Source organism: Triticum urartu, chromosome 6A, assembly GCF_056163025.1.
Source record: "Triticum urartu cultivar PI428250 chromosome 6A, HENAU_Tu73, whole genome shotgun sequence".
NCBI lineage: Eukaryota > Viridiplantae > Streptophyta > Magnoliopsida > Poales > Poaceae > Triticum > Triticum urartu.
In genome coordinates, this window is record NC_141878.1 from 556,075,379 (window position 1) to 556,099,898 (window position 24,520).

General features: G+C 45.6%; 2 protein-coding genes across 2 annotated transcripts; both read right to left on the reverse strand.

Annotated features, from left to right (window-relative positions):
- Positions 1-336: 336 nt before the first annotated feature.
- Positions 337-5,175, reverse strand: LOC125526595 (heat shock cognate 70 kDa protein-like). The gene is made up of 2 exons (XM_087530778.1): positions 4,918-5,175; positions 337-1,757 (listed from the first exon to the last, which is right to left on the reverse strand). The coding sequence occupies exons 1-2, from the start codon at positions 5,141-5,143 to the stop codon at positions 337-339; spliced, it is 1,647 nt and encodes a 548-aa protein (XP_087386904.1). The 5' UTR covers positions 5,144-5,175.
- A 15,273-nt stretch (positions 5,176-20,448) lies between these two features.
- LOC125531362 (heat shock cognate 70 kDa protein-like) lies at positions 20,449-24,303 on the reverse strand. The gene is made up of 2 exons (XM_048695775.2): positions 23,734-24,303; positions 20,449-22,090 (listed from the first exon to the last, which is right to left on the reverse strand). Exons 1-2 carry the CDS (start codon positions 23,957-23,959, stop codon positions 20,661-20,663), a joined length of 1,656 nt encoding a protein of 551 aa, XP_048551732.2. The 5' UTR covers positions 23,960-24,303; the 3' UTR covers positions 20,449-20,660.
- Between the last annotated feature and the right edge of the window lie 217 nt (positions 24,304-24,520).

Genomic DNA, 24,520 nt, shown 5'->3' on the forward strand with positions numbered 1-24,520 from the left:
TCCATGAAAAAATATCAAGTGGAGATGCTTTCAGACCAAACCATGTTACGTGCATGCCATATACACATTATTTCTCATCAACTCACCGATACTAGAGATCTGATCGATATTAGACGATTGCTCACTGTCACAAGATAGACAAACAAACGCAAACGAAACAGTGTACTAAGCATCCATTGTGCAAACAAAGGGAACACAATCCAGGCCAAGGAGGGCGCAGCATATGCGCAATACCAAAAGTTGCATAATTAAGAAATACGATGCAACTCGAAAGCAGAGTGATTTTAGGATTAAAGAAGTACGATGTACGCCTAGTTTTCCGTGACCTCATGGGCATCAGCGTTCCTTCTTCACTTTCACCATCTCCTTCTTGCCCTCGGACTTGTATTTGTTGGCGTCAGACACCATCCGCTCGATCTCTTCCTTGCTCAACCCACCCTTGTTGTTGATGATCGTGATGCAGTTCTTGTTTCCGCTCGACCTGTCCTCAGCCACCACCGTTAGGACGCCGTTTGTATCGATTTCGAATGTCACTTTTAGCTTTGGCACGAGCCTTGGCGCTGGAGGGATGCCAGTGAGCGTGAAGTTGCCCAGAAGCTTGTTGTCCATGGTCAATGCCCCTTCACCCTCGTACACATAGATGCCCGCAGTGGTCTGGTAATCATATTCGGTCGTGTAAGGCCCCTCCATCTTAACGGGGATGGTGGTGTTCCTGGGTATCACCACGCTCATGACACCACCGACCGTCTCTATCCCAAGAGACAGCGGCGTGACGTCGAGAAGGTCCACCACCTTCTGATCGTACTCGCCGTTGAGGATGGCGGCCTGAATAGCAGCGCCGTAGGCGACGGCCTCGTCCGGATTTATTTTCTTGCAGAGTTTCTTCCCGTCAAAGAAATCCTGCAGCATCTGCTGCACCTTGGGGATCTTGGTGGAGCCGCCGACGAGCACGACGTCGTGGATCTGTGACTTGTCCATCTTGGCGCCGCTGAGGCACTTCTGAACATGCTCAATGCACTTGGGAAAGAGGTCCATGTTGAGCTCCTCAAACCGGGCACGGGTGATGGATCCATAGAAGTCAATGCCGTCATGGAGCGAGTCGATCTCAAACTTGGCTTGCGCCGTGGAAGACAGCATCCTCTTCGCCCTCTCGCAGGCCGTCCTCAGCCGCATCATCGCCCTCCGGTTGCTTCTGATGTCAGCCTTGTGTTTCTTCAAGAATTCCTGCACGAAGTGTTCCACCATTTTGTTGTTAAGATCAACCCCTCCAAGGTGGGTGTCCCCGGACGTGGCCTTGACCGTAAAGGTGCCTTTGTCAATGTGGATGACAGAGATATCCAAGGTGCCACCACCGAAATCAAATATGAGCACCGTCTTTGCTTCGCCAGTGACCAACGTATCGTCTAGTCGGTAGGCAATGGCTGCGGCAGAGGGCTCGTTGATGATACGTGTGACGTTGAGGCCAGCAATGGTGCCGGCATCAAGGGTGGCCTGGCGCTGCGAGTCGTTGAAGTAGACTGGGACGGTGATGACAGCATCCTTCACCGCGGTTTCAAGGTAGGCCTCGGCTGTCTCCCTCATCTTGACAAGCACCATGGAGGAGATTTCTTCGGCCGCAAACTTCTTCTCCTCGCCCATGTACTGCACCACAATCATTGGACGATCACTAGGACCTGAAATAACTTTGAAAGGCCACAACTTCATATCTCCTTGCACAGACACTTCGCTGAATCGTCGACCGATCAGTCGCTTTGCGTCTGAAGAAAATCGATGAAGTTGGTTAAAATAGTATATTTCACAAAGATAGAGGGATATCAAAAAAAAAAGAGAACATAAGACTAATTTCAATCCATTATAAAAAATTGAAGGACCAACTACATCGCATAACACATTTTAAAGATCATTTGACCCGACTATTAGAAATCAGCTATATAACAAAATACCAGGTTCTAAACAGTTCCACAAACAGGTCCCCATTACAAATACAAATTGAATGTCTGTTTTGGTATGATATGGTTGATCACCAATTAAATATACAATTTTTTATTTTTTATCTTGTTATGTAGTTTAATTTACTATAATTTGCGCACTAACATGTATATATTTATGAAGTTTATATTGATATAGTAAAATTAATAAGCAACCCAATGGTGCCTAAAGAAAAAGAAGCCACTCAACTTGTGAATATGAGTCGAGAGTGGTTTTTCTACACCTAGTAGCATTGCACCCAAGATAAAAAACAAAGCAAAAAAAATCAGAAACTTTGTGGCTTCGATCATGACAAAATGTTTAGGCGCTTGCAAACTTTGGTGGACAAATGACAACCAAGGAGCTCTGTACAAAGAAAATAAAAATTATGCTCAAACATATGTGCACTGTTTGAGCAGAATTTGTATTTCATTTCTGTGGAGATCATTTGATGTTATTTGGCCACTAAACTTTGGAAGGACATACAACATTTGTTCATAATCAACGCCACGAAGTTTCATTTTTTTTACTAGTTATCATGGGTGCCATGAACTTGAGTGTAGACACTACTTTTCCATTTGAGAAACATAGCTACTCAACTTGTGAATGTCAGAGATGTATGAGCTTTCATGGATATGTGCTTGTAACTCATACTGTCTACTTTTCTATAATTCAGTTGAGCTACATAATTATAGTTTCAGGTCTCATTAAAATAATAGAGTCCCCGCAAAATAGATATGTTACTAAGAGATAATTGCTACTATATTCAAGTTACAAGGTTGAGATTGTCACATTTATCGAGTGAAAGCATTTCTCAGTTCAATATATACAAATAATACTATTTAAATAATTATAGCACAGAAATTGATATCCACCTATGATAGCTTAGGAGAGCCTTTTCTAGATATGTCCTATTTGGATATGTAGAACAACGGGCCGGTATTAACTTTTGAAACTTTTCTTTTGCTGAATCCGATTAAAAGATTAAGCGAAGACAATTTCAGTTACAAAAAATATTAGCTTTGGTCAAAATAAATATCTTGAATAATAAGCCACTTTTATCAACAACAAAAAAACTTGAATAATCTCTACAAGTACATATTATTGAGGTAAAGCTTCACACAACCTTGTCTATACCTTACTGCAAGGTGTCTGAAATTCTAGAACAGTAGAACTGACACATTTGTAATTCTTACATTTATTTCAGCCAAATATTAATTGCGCTTATAATTCTTAATTTGATTTTCTTATAATTAACCATGAAAATTGTAATGTATTGCACATATTGATAAACCAATCCCAGGTGTCCTCCATACAAATTAAACCTCTCAAGGCATCTTTAATTGAATGAATTTTTCATCAAGGCATCTTTAATTGAATGAATTCTTCATAGGAACAATGTTGGAGTCCTATGACTTCTTATGTGTCTGTTGTTATTTTTTGGATTGTATCATGTAGGAGTTCCTTTCCTAAATATACTTTTGCACCACATTGTGAGTATGTTGTAAAAAAAAGGACATTTTGTGCAAATTTAATCACGTAAGATTAAGCAAAAGTGGGAACTGAACCTGCCTTTTTTTAATCTGGTATTTTTGGAACCCTGCTAGTTAAGGGGGTTCGTACTTGCTTGGAAGGTTTACAATGTAGAATTTCTACCTCATCAGAGATAAATTTCAGATTTACCATTGTTTTGGTTTTTGTGGAAAATATTTAACACTGTCTCACCAAGGTAGATTATTTTTCAGTGACACGCCATGTGTGATAATACTCCTATATAAGTACAAAAATAACAGTTCATAAGACGTTCCTCCTCCGCAGCCGTTTGATATGGGGTCATCCAGCGGCTCGGTCATTTCCTCACGACTGCAACAGATCTCTTGTTGCAGAATTAAATAATTGCAACAGAAGTTCTGTTGCATATTTTTTTTCATCTTAACTTCTTTGAAACATGAGTGTTATTGCGGAAGAACTTCTACAACACAGTTGATGTTGCAAAAGAAATTCGTTTTAATGTTTTTGTAACATGGATGTTGTTGCGGGAGTACTTCAGCAACACAGATGATGTTGCGAAAAAAAATTGTTAAGATGGCATAGGCACGCGTCTAGTGGTGGAGGTCCTGGCCTGCTTATTAGAGGTTGTGTGTTGTCCAACCGATCAAACTCGTATCTTGACGGCTGCATGTGCTGCCGAAGTCTACGCGTGATTGGCCGGCTGGTTCTAATCGTTTTCCTTAATTAAGAACACATATGTTCTACTTTTCAGGGGAAAAGTGGCACTTTACATACTCTTTTGGCCCCTCCCAATGCTCCATCTTGTACAGGTGTTAAGCCTTCCACGTAGGCAAAAAATCTGATGTGGCAGGTTATTTAAGAGGAGAGAGATGAGTGTGGTGACCTTAGAAAAAACCAACGCTAAGCGCGTGAACCTAAGCAAAACATTTAAAGGAAGGAAGCCCACCAATACATGAAGAGCTTTAATTGCTAAATCATTAAATGAAGCAAACTTAGCAACCATAAACTAAGCACCTATGCATTGGGGAGTATAGTTGCTAAGCTATTTAATGTGCTTAGCACCTCATCTAAGCACCCATGCATTGGCAGCAGTCTTATTGTATGATTTACCTCATTAAACAGTTTTTAGAGTGAGAACGAGTTACATATTGCTACCTTTGTATAAACTAATATATGACATTTTAGTATATTAGTTTGCATAGGAGTATTTTATATTATTTTGCTAGATTTAAAATTTAAAATGACTCCTTTAGCTCTTTGACAATTGTCCGATTCAATATGTTCTCAGTATTATCTGGGGCGCGTAGAGTGTAACTAAATAATGAAGAAAAGGTGCTGGAATCTGAATGGCCGAGTAAGTTTGAGGGCCGAAAAACTTCTTGCACGCCAGGTATATATTCAACTACTGGAGTTTCGACGTCAGCTCATAGTACTCACCGAAGACGGTGTTGGCGGGGTTCATGTCGGCCTGGTTCACGGCTGCATCGCCGATAAGCCGCCAGGTGTCGGTGAAGGCGACGCAGGACGGCGTGGTGAGGTTGCCCTGGTCGTTGGCGATGACCTCCACGCGTTCGTGCACCGGCCGCCACACGGCCACGCAGGAGTAGGTCGTCCCGAGGTCGATGCCGATCGCCGGCCCGTCGCCCTTCGTACCTGCTGCCATCTGCGCCCTATACAGGCAGAGGAAAACGAAGAGTGCAGAAGTATTGAAGCGTGCGTGACGTTTGGGAACTGCAGGGGTTGTATTTAAAGGCGAGAGGCTACCGGGCAGTAGGAAAGCAGAAGCCGAAGGATTTTTACAGAACTCAACGAACTTCATCAATAATTACCCAAACACAATCAAGGTGGTATTACTCCGTTAAATGGAGAGTTTTCGCGCATCTGAATCCCGTAGAGAATTTTTGTCACACCATTGGAGCCGGAATATTGACCGATGGCAAGCGTTGGGCCTGATTTATACTACTAAGATAAGAAATGACAACTATTGAGTTAAATATCTACTCCTATACTCCCTCCATCACAGTTTAAAGGGCGTACCTCACATCTCTCTAGACCCAAAGTCGCTAGCGATTGGCAGGAATAAATGATGCGCTGGAGCTGCGGTAGTTAAGGATATGTGCCTAATTAATCGCCAAACAAAAGCATAGTAACCTCCCCGTCCAATAAAAGGCCTCGCATACCCATGCATGCAAACAAAACCCGATTCACACCTTCACCTAAAGTTTCAGTTCACACCATGCATGCGCACCAGGAAGGCAAGCGAAAGGAGTAATTTCAGCAAGCTAATTAATGACCTGCACCCTATTTCCCTTTAATTGTGAAAAAAATTGGTTTTGGAGATACGCCCTTTAAACTGTGATGGAGGGAGTAAAAAACTTTGACACAAAATACTGTGTCTACCGTCATTTCTAACCATCCATTGTTTTTTTCTTTTTTGCGGATGAAAAACTTGTATTACCCAACTCATAGAATTACAATCATCAGCAGCTAGCTGGACAGTTTTGCCAGAACCTAGCCATGTCTCGGTTCTACCTTTGGTATGAGCAAAAGTAGCTAAACTGTCGCTATCCAATTAATATCGCATCCTATGCGTCGCCTACCTCGTGGCGACTCGTGGGAAACCGCTACACGCTGCCAAACCTCCTCCCATCTCCATCTCGTCTTGCCGCTGCTAGAGGCCGCCGCCGGCAAAGCCCGGGCAGGCTCCAAAGACGGCGGCTTTGGGGCACTTCACCTGGTGGTGCAACGCATCAGTGGGAGCTCGTCAATCCCACGACCACGACTACTTCTGTTGTTGGGACCGGTACGCGGCTTGCCCCTTCCTTAAGAGGTTGTGCACCGGAGGCAGATTTTGGTCTATGAGGACATCTACACCCTATATAAGAAAAAACAACAAAAAGTCAAAAATTCCTGAAAACATGCTTAAAATAAACTTGATCTTTTATTGTACTCGTGAGAAAAAATCCACACAAAAAAATCTCCCTTTGACTTCTTTTCAAAAAAGACAAATTTTTTATCAAAATAATGTGAATAGTGACCTATAATAGCAAATAAATTTTGTCCTTTTTGTTGTGAAGTCAAATTTGAATTTTTTTCGTGAAATTTTATATACTAGTGTAAAAGTAGGTCAAGTTTTTTGTCAAAATAGTTCTTACCTATTTTAACTTTTTATTAAAATATTAAAAACAATTTTCATATAGGATGCATATATACAACCAGAAACCAAAGTGTATTTCTCGTTGTGCACCAATCAATATTGTGGCTCGGCGGGAGGCAAAACCTATGTGGGCCCTGATCCGAGACGAACATGCGAGTGCGGGTGTCCGTCTGCTCCGTGCATCTTCTCCCAGCCCCCATGTTGTCATAAGTTCATCGGCGTCCACGGGAGCTCGCCCTTCGGCGCCGCCCTGCTCGATATGAGCTGGCTCCACTCAGCTGTTGTTCTTTGTGCTGCGGCGTCTCTTGCCGGTGCCGATGACGGGGTGGTTGGTCCGGGGCCATGGGTGTTGTTCTTCACCGCCGGACAGATCCATCTCCGTGCTACTGATCTGGCCATGCGGCACCTAGGCCGAAGGGCCTGGGTAGCGCCCTCTCTGACGAGGCGGTGGTTGGTGGTGGTGTGCTCTGCAGCTGATGTTGTAGCATCAGTTTCGTCCGTTTCTGCTCGGTTTTCATCCCTACGTGTAGATTCATGTTTTATTGGTGCTAGATCAGTCTCAAAGTTCAATTATGTGGTACTGGTAGCACCATGGCATTGCAGTGAAAAACTTATTAAAACCATTGCACATAGTTGTATAGCACATTTGGGCATCTTCAACGGCAACTTATAAATTTCCTCCCGCATCCGTCCACGGATAGGGAGAGATCCAGTCCACGGACACGGATGCGAGAGAACACCATCCAACATTAACCGCATATATTTTAAACTCTTTTGCAACAAACCGGATGAAATTCGTGCAAACAAGGCAATATTTCTTATAAACATGACGGATTCCATACAAACACGACAGATTTTCATTACATTTCGAACATCTAGAACAAAAAAAAAGATCCGACCCTAAACCTATCCTACGGCGGCAGCGCCCGGCGTCCAAACCCGTGTCGTCCACCATTCGCCATCTTTATGTGCACAGGCGATAAGACCGATGGAGTGAAGGTGTGGTCTCCGGCGAGGAAGAGTAGAACACAGGAGACAGACCGGCCCACATGGGACACCAGGACATGCCGCCTCCCGTGGCCTACTCATCCTTGGAGGAGTCCGCGACCTGTCCGTCGCCGGTGGACGTGAGGTCCGCGATGGAAATGGTGACGCCGGCGCTGTCGTCGTCCCACCGAGCCGCCTGATGGTTCGTCGCGGCGCATAGGAGGCGCAACTGGTGTTGTTCTCCTCAGCAATAGCCTGCAACTGCGCCTCCATGGCGGCCGCTTCCTGGCGAGCGACGTCTTGAGCGCGGACGACATCGTAGATGGCACGCTGCTCCGCGGCGAATTTGGGGTTCGCCTTGGCCATGGCCACCACGGCCTCCTCGCTCACCCGTTCGCCGTAGATCTGGTCCTCCACCAGTCGGTGCTGATCTAAGAGGAATAGGTTGTACCGTTGTTCCTCTTGCGCTTGCTGGAACGTCGACAAAGGCGCTGGCGCTGGCTGCACCTCCGCCATGGCGGCGTTGTAGTGCGCCTGCACTACTCCATGATGAAGTCGGCGTGCACAGGAGGCACAGGGGGCGGGGCGGTATCGTGGGATCCCGTTCCCATCGTGTTCTCGTCCTCGTCATCGGAGACCTCGGGCGAGCTGTCCGGCTTGCCAGCCGGCCTCGATCTTCCTGGCACGGCGGCTCTGACAGGCGGCAGCAATGGCGGCCACGGTATGCTTCACCTCTGTGGAGAGGCTCTCCCACAGAGCTTCGTCGCTTGTAGTCGTAGCGGATGCAGTGTAAAGGAGAAGGATGGGAGGGGCTTCTATTGTAGTGTGGAGTTAGCCCGGTGTGGTCGCCTTTATATAGCGGATTTCGGTGAGGCGAGGCCTCCGGGTGTGTTAATGCACGGTATCGGTGTGGGTTTCTCGGCCGGCGAGCCAACTTAATAGCAGCATACGGACGGACAGCGGTATTGAACGGGTATGGTAGATATTCATCATATCTCGTCCAGTCATGCGTCTCCGGCATTGAACAGACACGGACACCGGAGACGCGTCGCGGGCGGTGCGCTCAGCTGACGCACCACTTCAATGGAGGAGGCAGTGAGAGGTCGCGTCCGCCCTGAACTGTCTTCAATGTTGAGCGACACGCTCTACAACAGCATGAATGCGCGCGAGCGAGGGAGGAGGGATTTTGGTGGGCCAAGGAGGTCAGAAGAGTGTGTGGGATCGGTCCAGATTCCTTCAAAGCCCCCTCCCTGTTGGAAATATGCCCTAAAGGCAATAATAAATTGATTATTATTATATTTCCTTGTTCATGATAATCGTTTATTATCCATGCTATAATTGTATTGATAGGAAACTCAGATACATGTGTGGATACATAGACAACACCATGTCCCTAGTGAGCCTCTAGTTGACTAGCTCGTTGATCAATAGATGGTTATGGTTTCCTAACCATGGACATTGGATGTCGTTGATAACGGGATCACATCATTAGGAGAATGATGTGATGTACAAGACCCAATCCTAAGCCTAGCTCAAGATCATGTAGTTCGTATGCTAAAGCTTTTCTAATGTCAAGTATCATTTCCTTAGACCATGAGATTGTGCAACTCCCGGATACCGTAGGAGTGCTTTGGGTGTGCCAAACGTCACAACGTAACTGGGTGGCTATAAAGGTACATTACAGGTATCTCCGAAAGTGTCTGTTGGGTTGGCACGAATCGAGACTGGGATTTGTCACTCCGTGTAAACGGAGAGGTATCTCTGGGCCCACTCGGTAGGACATCATCATAATGTGCACAATGTGATCAAGGAGTTGATCACGGGATGATGTGTTACGGAACGAGTAAAGAGACTTGCCGGTAACGAGATTGAACAAGGTATCGGGATACCGACGATCGAATCTCGGGCAAGTATCGTACCGATAGACAAAGGGAATTGTATAAGGGATTGATTAAGTCCTTGACATCGTGGTTCATCCGATGAGATCATCGTGGAACATGTGGGAGCCAACATGGGTATCCAGATCCCGCTGTTGGTTATTGACCGGAGAACGTCTCGGTCATGTCTGCATGTCCCCCGAACCCGTAGGGTCTACACACTTAAGGTTCGATGACGCTAGGGTTATAAAAGAAGTTTGTATGTGGTTACCGAATGTTGTTCGGAGTCCCGGATGAGATCCCGGACGTCACGAGGAGTTCCGGAATGGTCCGGAGGTAAAGATTTATATATGGGAAGTCCTGTTTTGGTTACCGGAAGAGTTTCGGGGTTTATCGGTAATGTACCGGGACCACCGGGAGGGTCCCGGGGGTCCACCAAGTGGGGCCGGGGGCCACATGGGCTGTAGGGAATGCTCCTTGGTCTACATGGGCCAAGGGCACCAGTCCCACTAAGGCCCATGCGCCTAGAAGGGGAGAGGGGGCAAACCCTAAGGGCAGATGGGCCCTAAGGCCCATATACCCTGCGCCTCCCTCTCCTCTCCCTTGTGGCCGCCACCCTCAGATGGGTTTGGGGCTGCCGCCCCTCTAGGGGTGGGAACCCTAGAGGGGGCGCAGCCTCCTCCCCTTCCCCTATATATATGAGGCCTAGGGGGCTTCCCAGAACACGCGTGTTTCGATCTCTCGTTGGTGCAGCCCTGCATCTCTTCTTCCTCCTCTTCTGTGGTGCTTGGCGAAACCCTGCAGGATAGCCACGCTCCTCCACCACCACTACGCCGTTGTGCTGCTGCTGGATGGAGTCTTCCTCAACCTCTCCCTCTCTCCTTGCTGGATCAAGGCGTGGGAGACGTCACCGGGCTGTACGTGTGTTGAACGCGGAGGTGCCGTGCGTTCGGCACTTGGTCATCGGTGATTTGAATCACGACGAGTACGACTCCATCAACCCCGTTCACTTGAACGCTTCCGCTTAGCGATCTACAAGGGTATGTAGATGCACTCTCCTTCCCCTCGTTGCTAGTCTCTCCATAGATAGATCTTGGTGACACGTAGGAAAATTTTGAATTTCTGCTACGTTCCCCAACAGTGGCATCACGAGCTAGGTCTATTGCGTAGATTCTTTGCACGAGTAGAACACAAAGTAGTTGTGGGCGTTGATTGTGTTCAATATGCTTGCCGTTACTAGTCTTATCTTGATTCGGTGGCATCGTGGGATGAAGCGGCCCGGACCAACCTTACACGTACTCTTACGTGAGACAGGTTCCACCGACTGACATGCACTAGTTGCATAAGGTGGCTAGCGGGTGTCTGTCTCTCCTACTTTAGTCGGATCGGATTCGATGAAAAGGGTCCTTATGAAGGGTAAATAGCAATTGGCATATCACGTTGTGGTCTTTGCGTAGGTAAGAAACGTTCTTGCTAGAAACCCATAGCAGCCACGTAAAACATGCAAACAACAATTAGAGGACGTCTAACTTGTTTTTGCAGGGTATGCTATGTGATGTGATATGGCCAAAGGATGTGATGAATGATATATGTGATGTATGAGATTGATCATGTTCTTGTAATAGGAATCACGACTTGCATGTCGATGAGTATGACAACCGGCAGGAGCCATAGGAGTTGTCTTAATTTATTTATGACCTGCGTGTCAACATAAACGTCATGTAATTACTTTACTTTATTGCTAACCGTTAGCTGTAGTAGTAGAAGTAATAGATGACGTGACAACTTCAAGAAGACACGATGATGGAGATCATGGTGTCATGCCGGTGACGATGATGATCATGGAGCCCCAAGATGGAGATCAAAGGAGCTATATGATATTGGCCATATCATGTCACTACTATTTGATTGCATGTGATGTTTATCATGTTTATACATCTTATTTGCTTAGAACGATGGTAGTAAATAAGATGATCCCTTACAACAACAATTTCAAGAAGTGTTCTCCCCTAACTGTGCACCGTTGCGACAGTTCGTGTTTCGAAGCACCACGTGATGATCGGGTGTTAGATTCTAACGTTCACATACAACGGGTGTAAGACAGATTTACACACGCGAAACACTTAGGGTTAACTTGACGAGCCTAGCATGTACAGACATGGCCTCGGAACACAGAAGACCGAAAGGTCGAGCATGAGTCGTATAGAAGATACGATCAACATGAAGATGTTCACCGATGTTGACTAGTCCGTCTCACGTGATGATCGGACACGGCCTAGTTGACTCGGATCATGTAATCACTTAGATGACTAGAGGGATGTCTATCTGAGTGGGAGTTCATAAGATGAACTTAATTATCCTGAACATAGTCAAAAGGATTTTGCAAATTATGTCATAGCTCGCGCTTTAGTTCTACTGTTTAGATATGTTCCTAGAGAAAAATTAGTTGAAAGTTGAAAGTAGCAATTATGCGGACTAGGTCCGTAAACTGAGGATTGTCCTCATTGCTTCTTAGAAGGCTTATGTCCTTAATGCACCGCTCAGTGTGCTGAACCTCGAACGTTGTCTGTGGATGTTGCGAACATCTGACATATACATTTTGATAAACTACGTGATAGTTCAGTTAAACGGTTTAGAATTGAGGCACCGAAGACGTTTTGAAACGTCGCGAAACATATGAGATGTTTTGAGGGCTGAAATTGGGATTTCAGGCTCGTGCCCACGTCAAGAGGTATAAGGCCTCCGACGATTTTCTTAGCCTGCAAACTAAGGGAGAAAAGCTCAATTGTTGAGCTTGTGCTCAGATTGTCTGAGTACAACATTCGCTTGAATCAAGTGGGAGTTGATCTTCCAGATGAGATAGTGATATTTCTCCGAAGTCATTACCACCAAGCTGCTAGAGCTTCGTGATGAACTATGATATATCAGGGACATATATGATGATCCTTGAGATATTCGCGATGTTTGACACCGCGAAAGTAGAAATCAAGAAGAAGCATCAATTGTTGATGGTTAGTGAAACCACTAGTTTCAAGAAGGGCAAGGGCAAGAAGGGATACTTCATGACACGGCAATTCAGCTGCTGCTCTAGTGAAGAAACCCAAGGTTGAACCCAAACCCGAGACTAAGTGCTTCTGTAATAAGGGGAATAGCCACTGGAGCAGAATTACCCTAGATACTTGGTAGATAAGAAGGCTGGCAAGGTCGATAGAAGTATATTGGATATACATTGTGTTAATGTGTACTTTACTAGTACTCCTAGTAGCACCAGGGTATTAGATACCGGTTCGGTTGCTAAGTGTTAGTAACTCGAAATAAAAGCTACGGAATAAACGGAGACTAGCTAAAGGTGAGCTGATGATATGTGTTGGAAGTGTTTCCAATGTTGATATGATCAAGCACGCTCCCTCTACCATCGAGATTGGTATTAAAACCTAAATAATTGTCATTTGGTGTTTGCGTTGAGCATAGACATGATTGGATTATGTCTATCGCAATACGGTTATTCATTTAAGGAGAATAATGGTTACTCTGTTTATTTGAATAATACCTTCAAATGGTCTTACACCTGAAATGAATGGTTTATTGAATCTCGATCGTAGTGATACACATGTTCATGCCAAAAGATAGTAATGATAGTACCACATACTTGTGGCACTGCCACTTAAGTCATATCGGTATAAAACGCATGAAGAAGCTCCATGTTGATGGATCTTTGGGCTCACTCGTTTTTGAAAGGTTTGAGACATGCGAACCATGTCTATTGGTGTTTATGCATGCAAATGGACCGTTTGGACTCACTTGATTTTGAATCACTTGAGACATGCAAATCATACCACATGGGCAAGATGACTGAAAGCCTCGGTTTCAGTAAAATGGAACTAGAAAGCAACTTGTTGGAAGTAATACATTTTGATGTGTGCAGTCCAATGAGTGCTGAGGCATGTAGTGGATATCGTTATGTTCTTACTTCACAGATGATTTGAGTAGATGTTGAGTATATTTACTTGATCACGAGTCTGAATTATTGAAAGGTTCAAGTAATTTCAGTGTGAAGTTGAAAGATCGTCGTGACAAGAGGATAAAAGATCTATGATATGATCATAGAGATGAATATCTGAATTACGAGTTTGGCACAGAATTAAGACATTGTGGAAATTGTTTCACAACTAATACAGCCTGGAACACCATAGTGTGATGGTGTGTCCGAACATCATAACTGCACCCTATTGGATATGATGCATACCATGATGTCTCTTATCGAATTACCACAATAGTTTATGGGTTAGGCATTAGAGACAACCACATTCACTTTAAATAGGGCACCACGTAATTCCGATGAGATGACACCGTATGAACTATGGTTTAGAGAAACCTAAGCTGTCATTTCTTAAAAGTTTGGGGCTGCGACGCTTATGTGAAAAAGTTTCAGGCTGATAAGCTCGAACCCAAAGCGGATAAATGCATCTTCATAGGACAACCCAAAAACAGTTGGGTATACCTCCTGTCTCAGATCCGAAAGCAATAAAGGATTGTTTCTAGAATCGGGTCCTTTCTCGAGGAAAAGTTTCTCTCGAAAGAATTGAGTGGGAGGATGGTGGAGACTTGATGAGGTTATTGAACCGTCACTTCAACTAGTGTATAGCAGGGCACAAAGAGTTGTTCCTGTGGCACCTACACCAATTGAAGTGGAAGCTTATGATATTGATCATGAGACTTCGGATCAAGTCACTCCCAAACCTCGTGGGATGACAAGGATGCGCACTACTTCAGAGTGGTACGTAATCCTGTCTTGGAAGTCATGTTGCTACACAACAATGAACCTACGAGCTATGGAGAAGCGATGGTGGGCCTGGATTCCGATAAATGGCTCGAGGCCATAAAATCCGAGAGAGGATCCATGTATGATAACAAAGTGTAGACTTTGGCAGAACGGCTCGATGGTCGTAAGGCAGTTGAGTGCAGATGGATTTTAAAAGGAAGACAGACAATGATGGTAAGTGTCACCATTAAGAAAGCTCAACTTGTCGTTAAGATGTTTTCCGACAAGTTCAAGGAGTTGACTACGATGAGACTTTCTCACTCGTAGCGATGCTAAGAGTCTGTTGGAATTATATTAGCAGTCACTGCATTATTTATGAAATTTTGCAGATAGGATGTCAAAACATTGTTTCCTCGACGTTTTTCTTGAGGAAAGGTTGTATGTGATACAACCGGAAGGTTTTGTCAATCCTGAAATATGCTAATAAGTATGCAAAGCTCCAGCTATCCTTCTAGGGACTGGAGTGAGCATCACGGAGTTGGAATGAATGCTTTGATGAGATGATCAAAGATTTTGGGTTTATACAAAGTTTATGAGAAACTTGTATTTCCAAAGAAGTGAGTGGGAGCACTATAGAATTTCTGATGAGTATATGTTGTTGACATATTGTTGATCGGAAATGATGTAGAATTTCTGGAAAGCATATAGGGTTATTTGGAAAGTGTTTTCAATGGAAAACCTGGATTAAGTTACTTGAGCATTGAGCATCAAGATCTATAAGGATAGATCAAAACGCTTAATGGTACTTTCAAATGAGCACATACCTTGACATGATCTTGAAGGTGTTCAAGATGGATCAGTCAAAGAAGGAGTTCTTGCCTGAGTTGTAAGGTATGAAGTTAAGACTTAAAGCTCGACCACGGCAGAATAGAGAGAAAGGACGAAGGTCGTCCCCTATGCTTAAGACATAGGCTCTACAGTATGCTATGCTGTGTGCCGCACCTGAAGTGTGCCTTGCCATGAGTCAGTCAAGGGGTACAAGAGTGATCCAAGAATGGATTACAGGACAGTGGTCAAAGTTATCCTTAGTAACTAGTGGACTAAGGAATTTTCTCGATTATGGAGGTGGTAAAAGAGTTCGTCGTAAAGGTTACGCCGATGCAAACTTTGACACTAATCCAGATTATTCTGAGTAGTAAACTGGATTCGTATAGTAGAACAGCTATTTGGAATAGCTCCAATTAGAACGTGGTATCTGCATCTAGGAGATGACATAGAGATTTGTAAAGCACACACGGATCTGAATGTTGCAGACCCGTTGACTAAAACCTCTCTCACAAGCAACATGATCAAACCCAGAACTCATTGAGTGTTAATCACATAGTGATGTGAACTAGATTATTGACTCTAGTAAACTCTTTGGGTGTTAGTCACATGGCGATGTGACCTGTGAGTGTTAATCACATGGCGATGTGAACTAGATTATTGACTCTAGTGCAAGTGGGAGACTGTTGGAAATATGCCCTAGAGGCAATAATAAATTGATTATTATTATATTTCCTTGTTCATGATAATCGTTTATTATCCATGCTATAATTGTATTGATAGGAAACTCAGATACATGTGTGGATACATAGACAACACCATGTCCCTAGTGAGCCTCTAGTTGACTAGCTCGTTGATCAATAGATGGTTATGGTTTCCTAACCATGGACATTGGATGTCGTTGATAACGGGATCACATCATTAGGAGAATGATGTGATGGACAAGACCCAATCCTAAGCCTAGCTCAAGATCATGTAGTTCGTATGCTAAAGCTTTTCTAATGTCAAGTATCATTTCCTTAGACCATGAGATTGTGCAACTCCCGGATACCGTAGGAGTGCTTTGGGTGTGCCAAACGTCACAACGTAACTGGGTGGCTATAAAGGTACATTACAGGTATCTCCGAAAGTGTCTGTTGGGTTGGCACGAATCGAGACTGGGATTTGTCACTCCGTGTAAACGGAGAGGTATCTCTGGGCCCACTCGGTAGGACATCATCATAATGTGCACAATGTGATCAAGGAGTTGATCACGGGATGATGTGTTACGGAACGAGTAAAGAGACTTGCCGGTAACGAGATTGAACAAGGTATCGGGATACCGACGATCGAATCTCGGGCAAGTATCGTACCGATAGACAAAGGGAATTGTATACGGGATTGATTAAGTCCTTGACATCGTGGTTCATCCGATGAGATCATCGTGGAACATGTGGGAGCCAACATGGGTATCCAGATCCCGCTGTTGGTTATTGACCGGAGAACGTCTCGGTCATGTCTGCATGTCCCCCGAACCCGTAGGGTCTACACACTTAAGGTTCGATGACGCTAGGGTTATAAAGGAAGTTTGTATGTGGTTACCGAATGTTGTTCGGAGTCCCGGATGAGATCCCGGACGTCATGAGGAGTTCCGGAATGGTCCGGAGGTAAAGATTTATATATGGGAAGTCCTGTTTTGGTTACCGGAAGAGTTTCGGGGTTTATCGGTAATGTACCGGGACCACCGGGAGGGTCCCGGGGGTCCACCAAGTGGGGCCGGGGGCCACATGGGCTGTAGGGAATGCTCCTTGGTCTACATGGGCCAAGGGCACCAGTCCCACTAAGGCCCATGCGCCTAGAAGGGGAGAGGGGGCAAACCCTAAGGGCAGATGGGCCCTAAGGCCCATATACCCTGCGCCTCCCTCTCCTCTCCCTTGTGGCCGCCACCCTCAGATGGGTTTGGGGCTGCCGCCCCTCTAGGGGTGGGAACCCTAGAGGGGGCGCAGCCTCCTCCCCTTCCCCTATATATATGAGGCCTAGGGGGCTGCCCAGAACACACGTGTTTCGATCTCTCGTTGGTGCAGCCCTGCATCTCTTCTTCCTCCTCTTCTGTGGTGCTTGGCGAAGCCCTGCAGGATAGCTACGCTCCTCCACCACCACTACGCCGTTGTGCTGCTGCTGGATGGAGTCTTCCTCAACCTTTCCCTCTCTCCTTGCTGGATCAAGGCGTGGGAGACGTCACCGGGCTGTACGTGTGTTGAATGCGGAGGTGCCGTGCGTTCGGCACTTGGTCATCGGTGATTTGAATCACGACGAGTACGACTCCATCAACCCCGTTCACTTGAACGCTTCCGCTTAGCGATCTACAAGGGTATGTAGATGCACTCTCCTTCCCCTCGTTGCTAGTCTCTCCATAGATAGATCTTGGTGACACGTAGGAAAATTTTGAATTTCTGCTACGTTCCCCAACACTCCCCCCCCCCCCAATAGACAAACACACGTTTGTCTCCATTGGCGGGAGAAATCTCGTCCAGATCGCGCCGCACACGATACAAGCCCACGTTGGATGGCTTTCGCAGTTCGGACGCATTGCGGGAGGTTTGCGGGTCGGCGTTGAAGATGCCCTAGCTGCTTAGCACACGCAGATGCGGTAGTCCAAATTTTTTTTTTGAAGAAAGCGGTAGTCCAACTTGAGAACACAACTTAGAGAAAGGTGCCCCTAACTTGCCTCTTATTGAAAGTATGAAACAAGTTTAGTATCAAGATGCGTCAGTAAATTGTTACAACTCTGCACTACCCCAGTTTGTTTTACTAGCAAAAGGCCTGTGCGTTGCAACAGAATAAGGGATAACAAAATCACAATGTTCAAATCAAGCCACTCAGAACATAATAACTTTAATTAATACAAATACTGTATAGTCGACCTTGTTAATTCAAATCAAATACAACTTGTTGGTTGCAATTATGAATTAGACATGCTAGTATAATACATTTAGTTGTTGAATTACATGAGACGAGCTTAGAGACCACAATTTATTGTAAAACCTTAGTTTAAATTTAGCAATTGGAATTCCATTATTCATCGTATACATACAAGTTGGATCCAAAACAGTGGCTAGCGGTGGCGGTCCGATGAACCCAGCTCATGCCGCGCCGGCTTTCCTTGGTCGGGATTCAAGGTATAGTTTGCGATAGCCCGCTATAGCCTTTTTAGCAGGGTACAAATAGCCCGTTATAGCTTCACTATTGCTGATTTTAAGGTCCTCCGCTATTTGGCATAGTCCGCTATTTAAAACATTGTTCAAGTGCTCAAAGGCTCGCGATGCATCGCCAGCGTTGGCTCTGGGCACAACCTCGCCGGCCTTTCACCTCGTCGTGCACCTAGCCACGGCATTCCCGTCGCGCGTGGGTGCACACCCGTTCAGCTAGCGGTGATTTTTTCTTGCCTCATGAACGGGCTTGCAGGCTCCGTTTTTATTAGCCATGTGGGTAGAGCTTTCCTTTTCATATTTTTTCCTTGCGTTTGTTGAGGTTTTGTTCTATTTTTCTTGCCGTGTCTTGGGAGGAGTTTTTTCCTATTGAGAAGGCCGTGGGAGGAGTTGGGGGAGCAACATACAATTGTTTTCTTGCCAACCCGTGCGCCCACGCAGTTAAAGTTTGGGTCAGATCATTTTAAATCTCAGCCGTCAATTTTCTATAATCAACATAAAATTAACAGATATCAAGTGATGACGTATGGAGAATCACAAATGCACGTGCATTGTAATGGGATGAAAATTAACACGGTGGCCATATTCTAAGATACATGCATCAAGCGCCGCCTGCGTTCTAGTAGCCCATCATCCACATTGTCGTCACACTCAGATAATGATATAGTTGAACACCTACACCCTCACACGAGAGCTCACGCGGTTTGTTTCTGTTGGGTGAATCGAAAGAAGAAAATGTGAGTGGATGTGACATTGTGCCACCTAGTACTACGTTAGCAGCTTGCAAATTGTTTTTAATTTTAATATATTAACCTATATAATTAGTGCATGTCCTGGCGCTAGCTGGCCTCCAGCATCGTCCTCGATGCCCGCTGCCGTCACCTACATTGCACAAGGCGCTGCACCCAGGAACCAAACCACCCCTGGTCCCTGCGACGCCGCTGCCGCCGGGCACTGTTTAGGGAGCTGCTGCAGCGTCTTGAACTGGATTGCCAGGAAAAGAAGAATGGATCCCACCCGTCCCCAATCTTCCACACCTTCGGCTAAAAAAACTGCCACATCCTGTCTCCAACCTCCTGCACACACATTGTACCTCGCCCTGTCCGCGGTCCTCCAACGCCTACTCACCGCTGTGGCTCGTCATTGCCGGTCGCCGATCACCACCGCCACCGGGATTTCCCTCGCCGCTCTCGGTTCCGCGGTCATTGCCCTGCTCTCTATCATGTTGCCGAGGCAACGCCGCATGCGCAAAGAGGAGTGTTCCGCGTGGACAGCAACAGCAGGCGCTGCAGCAGCTCTCGAGGGTTGCTAGGCAACTTCATCCAACACGAGCGTACGCCCGCAGGAGGCGATTGAACAGGAGTCCGCCGTTGCATCCTAGTTCGGTCGGCCTCTCGCTCGCCGGTGAGCCGGAGCAGTGGAACAAAGGAAGCCGGTCGCCGGAATGTAGGGACTGCGTGCTTGACGGTCGACGGTGGCCGGTGGCCGGGACTTGCGGGAGGGCCGCAGGGAGCAAGGGGCCTGGGTCCTGGAAGGCAGGAGGGAGAAGGCGGCTGGCCTCCGCACACCGGACTTGGATCTGGGACGGTGAATCGCTTGCGGCCGCCGCTAGTAAGCTGCTAGCGCTGCGTGGCCGTGGCGCCGGCGGCCTTCATGGTGTCATCTATGTTTGGGAATCGGGGGAGGGAGAGCGAGTGTGCGACCTAACGTGGTTATCTCCATTGTTTTTTCTTTTTTTAGGGCTGGTTCTCTCTGTTGTGTGCCGGGTTTTTTTTTTTTTGAGACAATGTTGTGTGCCGGGTGGTGTGGAGACGTGGACAGACGATGGATGGGCTGTAGGGTGCTGTTCTGCTCTGTTTGGGCTTCAATTTTTGCGTGACTGGTACCTGGATGAATCGGCCCGTGTGTCCCCATGGGACCGGCCTTGGTGTGTGATTCTGAGAAGCGAATCCTGTTTTTACTAAAAAAAACACTTTCCCTCTTTAAAATCTCAACCGTCCATCTCTGTAGGCAACACGAGATTAACGGATATAAAGGTATGATTTATAGAGAACGATGAAATCTTCCGTCATTTATTATTTGATATAGATAGATATAAAGGTATGAATGTGTACAGTTGCTGCAAATCAGACAGACCACTGCATATGTAAATAATTGTTTCTTACGATGACGTTCAGTTTGCGATATGCTTACACCGAACCATGTTATGAGCATTTCAGATACACTACTTTCTTGTTGACTCAAAAGTTTCAAACAGATAGTAACAGACACCAGATTGATATCGACGATTAATCACGGTCACCAGATGAACACGGCTCAGAAAAAACCGAAACACAAACGAGGGCCACGCATATGGGCAATGCCAGAAGTATCAGAGTAGTTGGCTATCCGCGTTTCTTCTTCGCTTTCTCCATTTCCATCTTGTCCTCGGATTTGTACTTGTTGGCATCACGCACCATGCGTTCAATCTCCTCCGTGGTCAGGCCACCCGTGCCGTTGGTGATGGTGATGCTGTTCTTGTTTCCATTCGCAATGTCCTCCGCCACCACCTTCAGAACGCCGTTTGCTTCGATTTCGAATGTCACATTGAATGATGGCACGCCCCTCGGTGCTGGAGGGACACCAGTGAGGTCAAACATGCCGAGCAGATTGTTATCCTTGGTCAACCCTCCTTCACCCTCATACACCGAGAAGCGCACGGCGGTCTGGTTGTCAACGCTGGTCGTGTAACCCTTCTCCATTCTAACGGGGATGGTAGTGTTCCTGGGTATCACCACGGACATGATATCGCCTACTACCTCTATCCCGAGCGATAGCGGCGTGACGTCAAGCAGGCGAAAGTTCTTCACCTTCTGGCTGTGCTCGCCGCTGAGGATGGCGGCTTGAATAGCAGCACCATAGGCGACAGCCTCGTCAGGATTGATTCTGTTGCAGAGCTTCTTCCCGTCAAAGAATTCCTGCAGCATCTGCTGCACCTTTGGGATCTTGGTGGAGCCACCAACGAGCACAACATCGTGGATCTGTGACTTGTCCATCTTGGCGTCATCAAGGCACTTCTCCACATGCTCAATGCACTTGCGGAAGAGATCCATGTTGAGCTCCTCGAACCGGGCGCGAGTGATGGATCCATGGAAGTCAAGGCCATCATGGAGCGAGTCGATCTCGAACTTGGCCTGCGCCATGGAAGACAGCATCCTCTTGGCCCGCTCGCATGCCGTCGTAAGGCGCATCAGCGCCTTCGGGCTGCCACCGATGTCACTCTTGTGTTTCTTCAAGAATTCCTGCACGAAGTGTTCCACCATTCTGTTGTTGAGGTCCTCCCCTCCAAGGTGGGTGTCACCGGACGTGGCCTTGACCGTGAATGTGCCTTTGTCAATGTTTATGACAGAGATATCCAGAGTACCACCACCAAAATCAAATATGAGCACCGTCTTCGCATCACCACCAACGGACGTGTTGTCAAGACCGTAGGCGATGGCGGCGGCCGAGGGCTCGTTGATGATGCGTGTGACGTTGAGGCCAGCGATGAGACCAGCACCGAGGGTGGCCTGGCGCTGCGAGTCGTTGAAGTAGACTGGGACGGTGATGACAGCATCTTTCACCGCGGTGCCGAGGTAGGCCTCGGCTGTGTCCCTCATCTTGACAAGCACCATGGACGATATTTCTTCGGCTGTGAACTGCCTCTCCTCACCCCTGTATTTCACCACAATCATCGGTCGATCACTAGTACCAGAAATGACTTTGAAAGGCCACAACTTCATATCTCCTTGCACAGACACTTCGCTGAATCGTCGACCAATCAGTCGTTTAGCGTCTGAAGAAGAATAAATGATGCAGTAGTTTCAGTATAGTACATTTCTCAAAGCTAGAGGTACATCAAGAAAACTAGAGACCAAGAGACTAACTTCACTTGATTGCAAATTTAAGCACCAGCTACATCACAGAGCACATACATTATTGACCACCTGACTGCTACAAAGTACAAACCAGTAATATGACAAATATACCAGGTTCGCAAAGCATTTCCACAAATAGGTCCACATCACAAATGCAAATTTAATGCCTATTGTCTTGTGACATGGTTGATCACTAATTAAATAAGTAACTGTGGAAAATTTCTTCTTGGATGTATAATTTGTGCACTAAAATCCATTTTCCTGGATGCCTATAAAAAATAAGCTCTCAATTTTTTGCATGTCAGAAATGTATGAGCTTCCATGGGTATATGCTTAACTAATTATACTGTCTAACTTTTATAATTTAGAACTATGTAATTAGAAATTTTCAGTTATTGCAGAAAAAATAGGTTTCCCTCACAATAAATAAATAAGTAGAGATATAAGTTGCTACATCCAGTTTATGGAATGAAAACATTTATGGAATGAAAACATTTCCCAGTTTTAGATGTATAAATAATTAAATTGAAATGTTTTTCTTGGGGTAATTATAATGAAAATGTTGTAGGTAAATAACATTTTTTGTGATATAAATGTTTCACAATTATAGTGAAATATTGATATTATAGAAATTCCTATGGACCTTTGCTAACTTGCGAGAGCCTTCTATAGACATCACCTAACCAAAAATATAGTGTTGTTAGCATGTGCATATTCACCAAAATTAATTCAGTTGGACAAAATTCATGGTAATTATTAAAAGAAATCAATTTCAGTAAGAAAAAGAATTTTCCGTTTATTTCAGCCAAAAACTATTTGTTTAAGTTTCAAAATTGGTTTCCTTAACTAGGGAATTTCCAGCATGTCAAACATATATAAATATCTACACATTAAGCTCCCATATCCTCCATACAAATGCTCTCAGGACCACATTGGTTGCCAGATTTTGCATATGAACTTTGGTTTCCTATTACTTATTATGTGGTTTGTGATTTTAAAAATGCATCATGCAGGTTGTTTTTATTAAATATTAGTTTGCAGTATATTTCACCAAAAGTTTTCCACTGACTTAAAACTTATTGTTTTTTGTGTTTTTCTATGCTGTAATCAAACAACATTTTGTGCAAGTTTAATCGCATAGGGTTGAATGGAGTTGTGAATTGAAGCTACATTTTTAGTATCCTGCTACTTAAAGAGGTTCTTAGTGCTTGTGAGTTGGAAGGTTTTACAACGTGGTAGCATTATCTAGGGTTCTTAGGGTGACTAAATAATAAATGGGACAGATCAATATGAATAAGCCCGGAAGAAAAGGTGCTGGAATCGAGTAGCTAGCTGAGTAAGCATTTGGCAACTGAGGATATAAGATATGTCTGGGATCTAAGGAGATTTGGCCATGCATCTCCATCATCTCAATAATTAATAAATAAATATATGTAACACACGCACAAAACGCCGTCACACAAACCCACGAACCTGAGAAACTTAATTAAAGAACAGAACAGCTACCACTAGAAAAAGGGAAAAATCGTAGGTGGCAGTCAGTTGGTAGTTCTCTTCTCACCGAAGACGGTGTTGACGGGGTTCATGGCGGTCTGGTTCATGGCCGCGTCGCCGATGAGACGCCAGGTGTCGGTGAAGGCGACGCAGGAAGGCGTGGTGAGGTTGCCCTGGTCGTTGGCGATGACCTCCACGCGTTGGTGCACCGGCCGCCACACGGCCACGCAGGAGTAGGTCGTCCCGAGGTCGATGCCGATCGCCGGCCCGTCGCCCTTCGTGCTTGCTGCCATCTCCACGCGACAAAAGTGGCAGAGGAAAAGGAATAGTGTGACGCTTGGGAATTGCAGGTTCTATTTAAACGCGTAGTGGAGGAAGGCGAAAGGGCCGTAGGCTGGAAACTAGCTATAGCTTGGAGTACGAGGTAGTAGTAGTAACTTCGGAAGCCGAAGAAGTTTACACTGGTCAACGAACCTCAGCAGTAATTACACAAGCCAGATGTACATGTACTCCGTGAAATGAAGGGTTGTTCGTGCATTTGAATCCGGTAGAGTTTTCGTCACACCATTGGAGGTGTGGAAGATTGATGGTCATCATATTTCATAGTAAATTCAGAGGGGAAAAAATAGGACAGCGATAACTGGCACATGTGTGCCAGTTAGCAAAATTACCAACCCGGTCCGCTCGTTAGATAACTGGCACATGAGGGCCTCGTTCCGCTACCTGCTATGCCTTATAACCAACTCACCCATCTTAACTTGTTGTCCATAGTATGCAAACAACGGATTTTGAACCCTTCTTATTTCTATCATCAATGAAAAGCTTAATTTTAGGCTTGATAACTTTGGCCGAGC

What these genes read in the sequence shown, in the direction of transcription:
- LOC125526595 (XM_087530778.1), bottom strand. Translation starts at nt 5,143, where the DNA reads ATGGCAGCAGGTACGAAGGGCGACGGGCCGGCGATCGGCATCGACCTC. An exon ending in CCCCGCCAACACCGTCTTCG is followed by an intron (nt 1,758 to 4,917) that starts GTGAGTACTATG and finishes GATTTTCTTCAG; the next exon opens with ACGCAAAGCGACTGATCGGT.
- LOC125531362 (XM_048695775.2), bottom strand. Translation starts at nt 23,959, where the DNA reads ATGGCAGCAAGCACGAAGGGCGACGGGCCGGCGATCGGCATCGACCTC. An exon ending in CCCCGTCAACACCGTCTTCG is followed by an intron (nt 22,091 to 23,733) that starts GTGAGAAGAGAA and finishes ATTCTTCTTCAG; the next exon opens with ACGCTAAACGACTGATTGGT.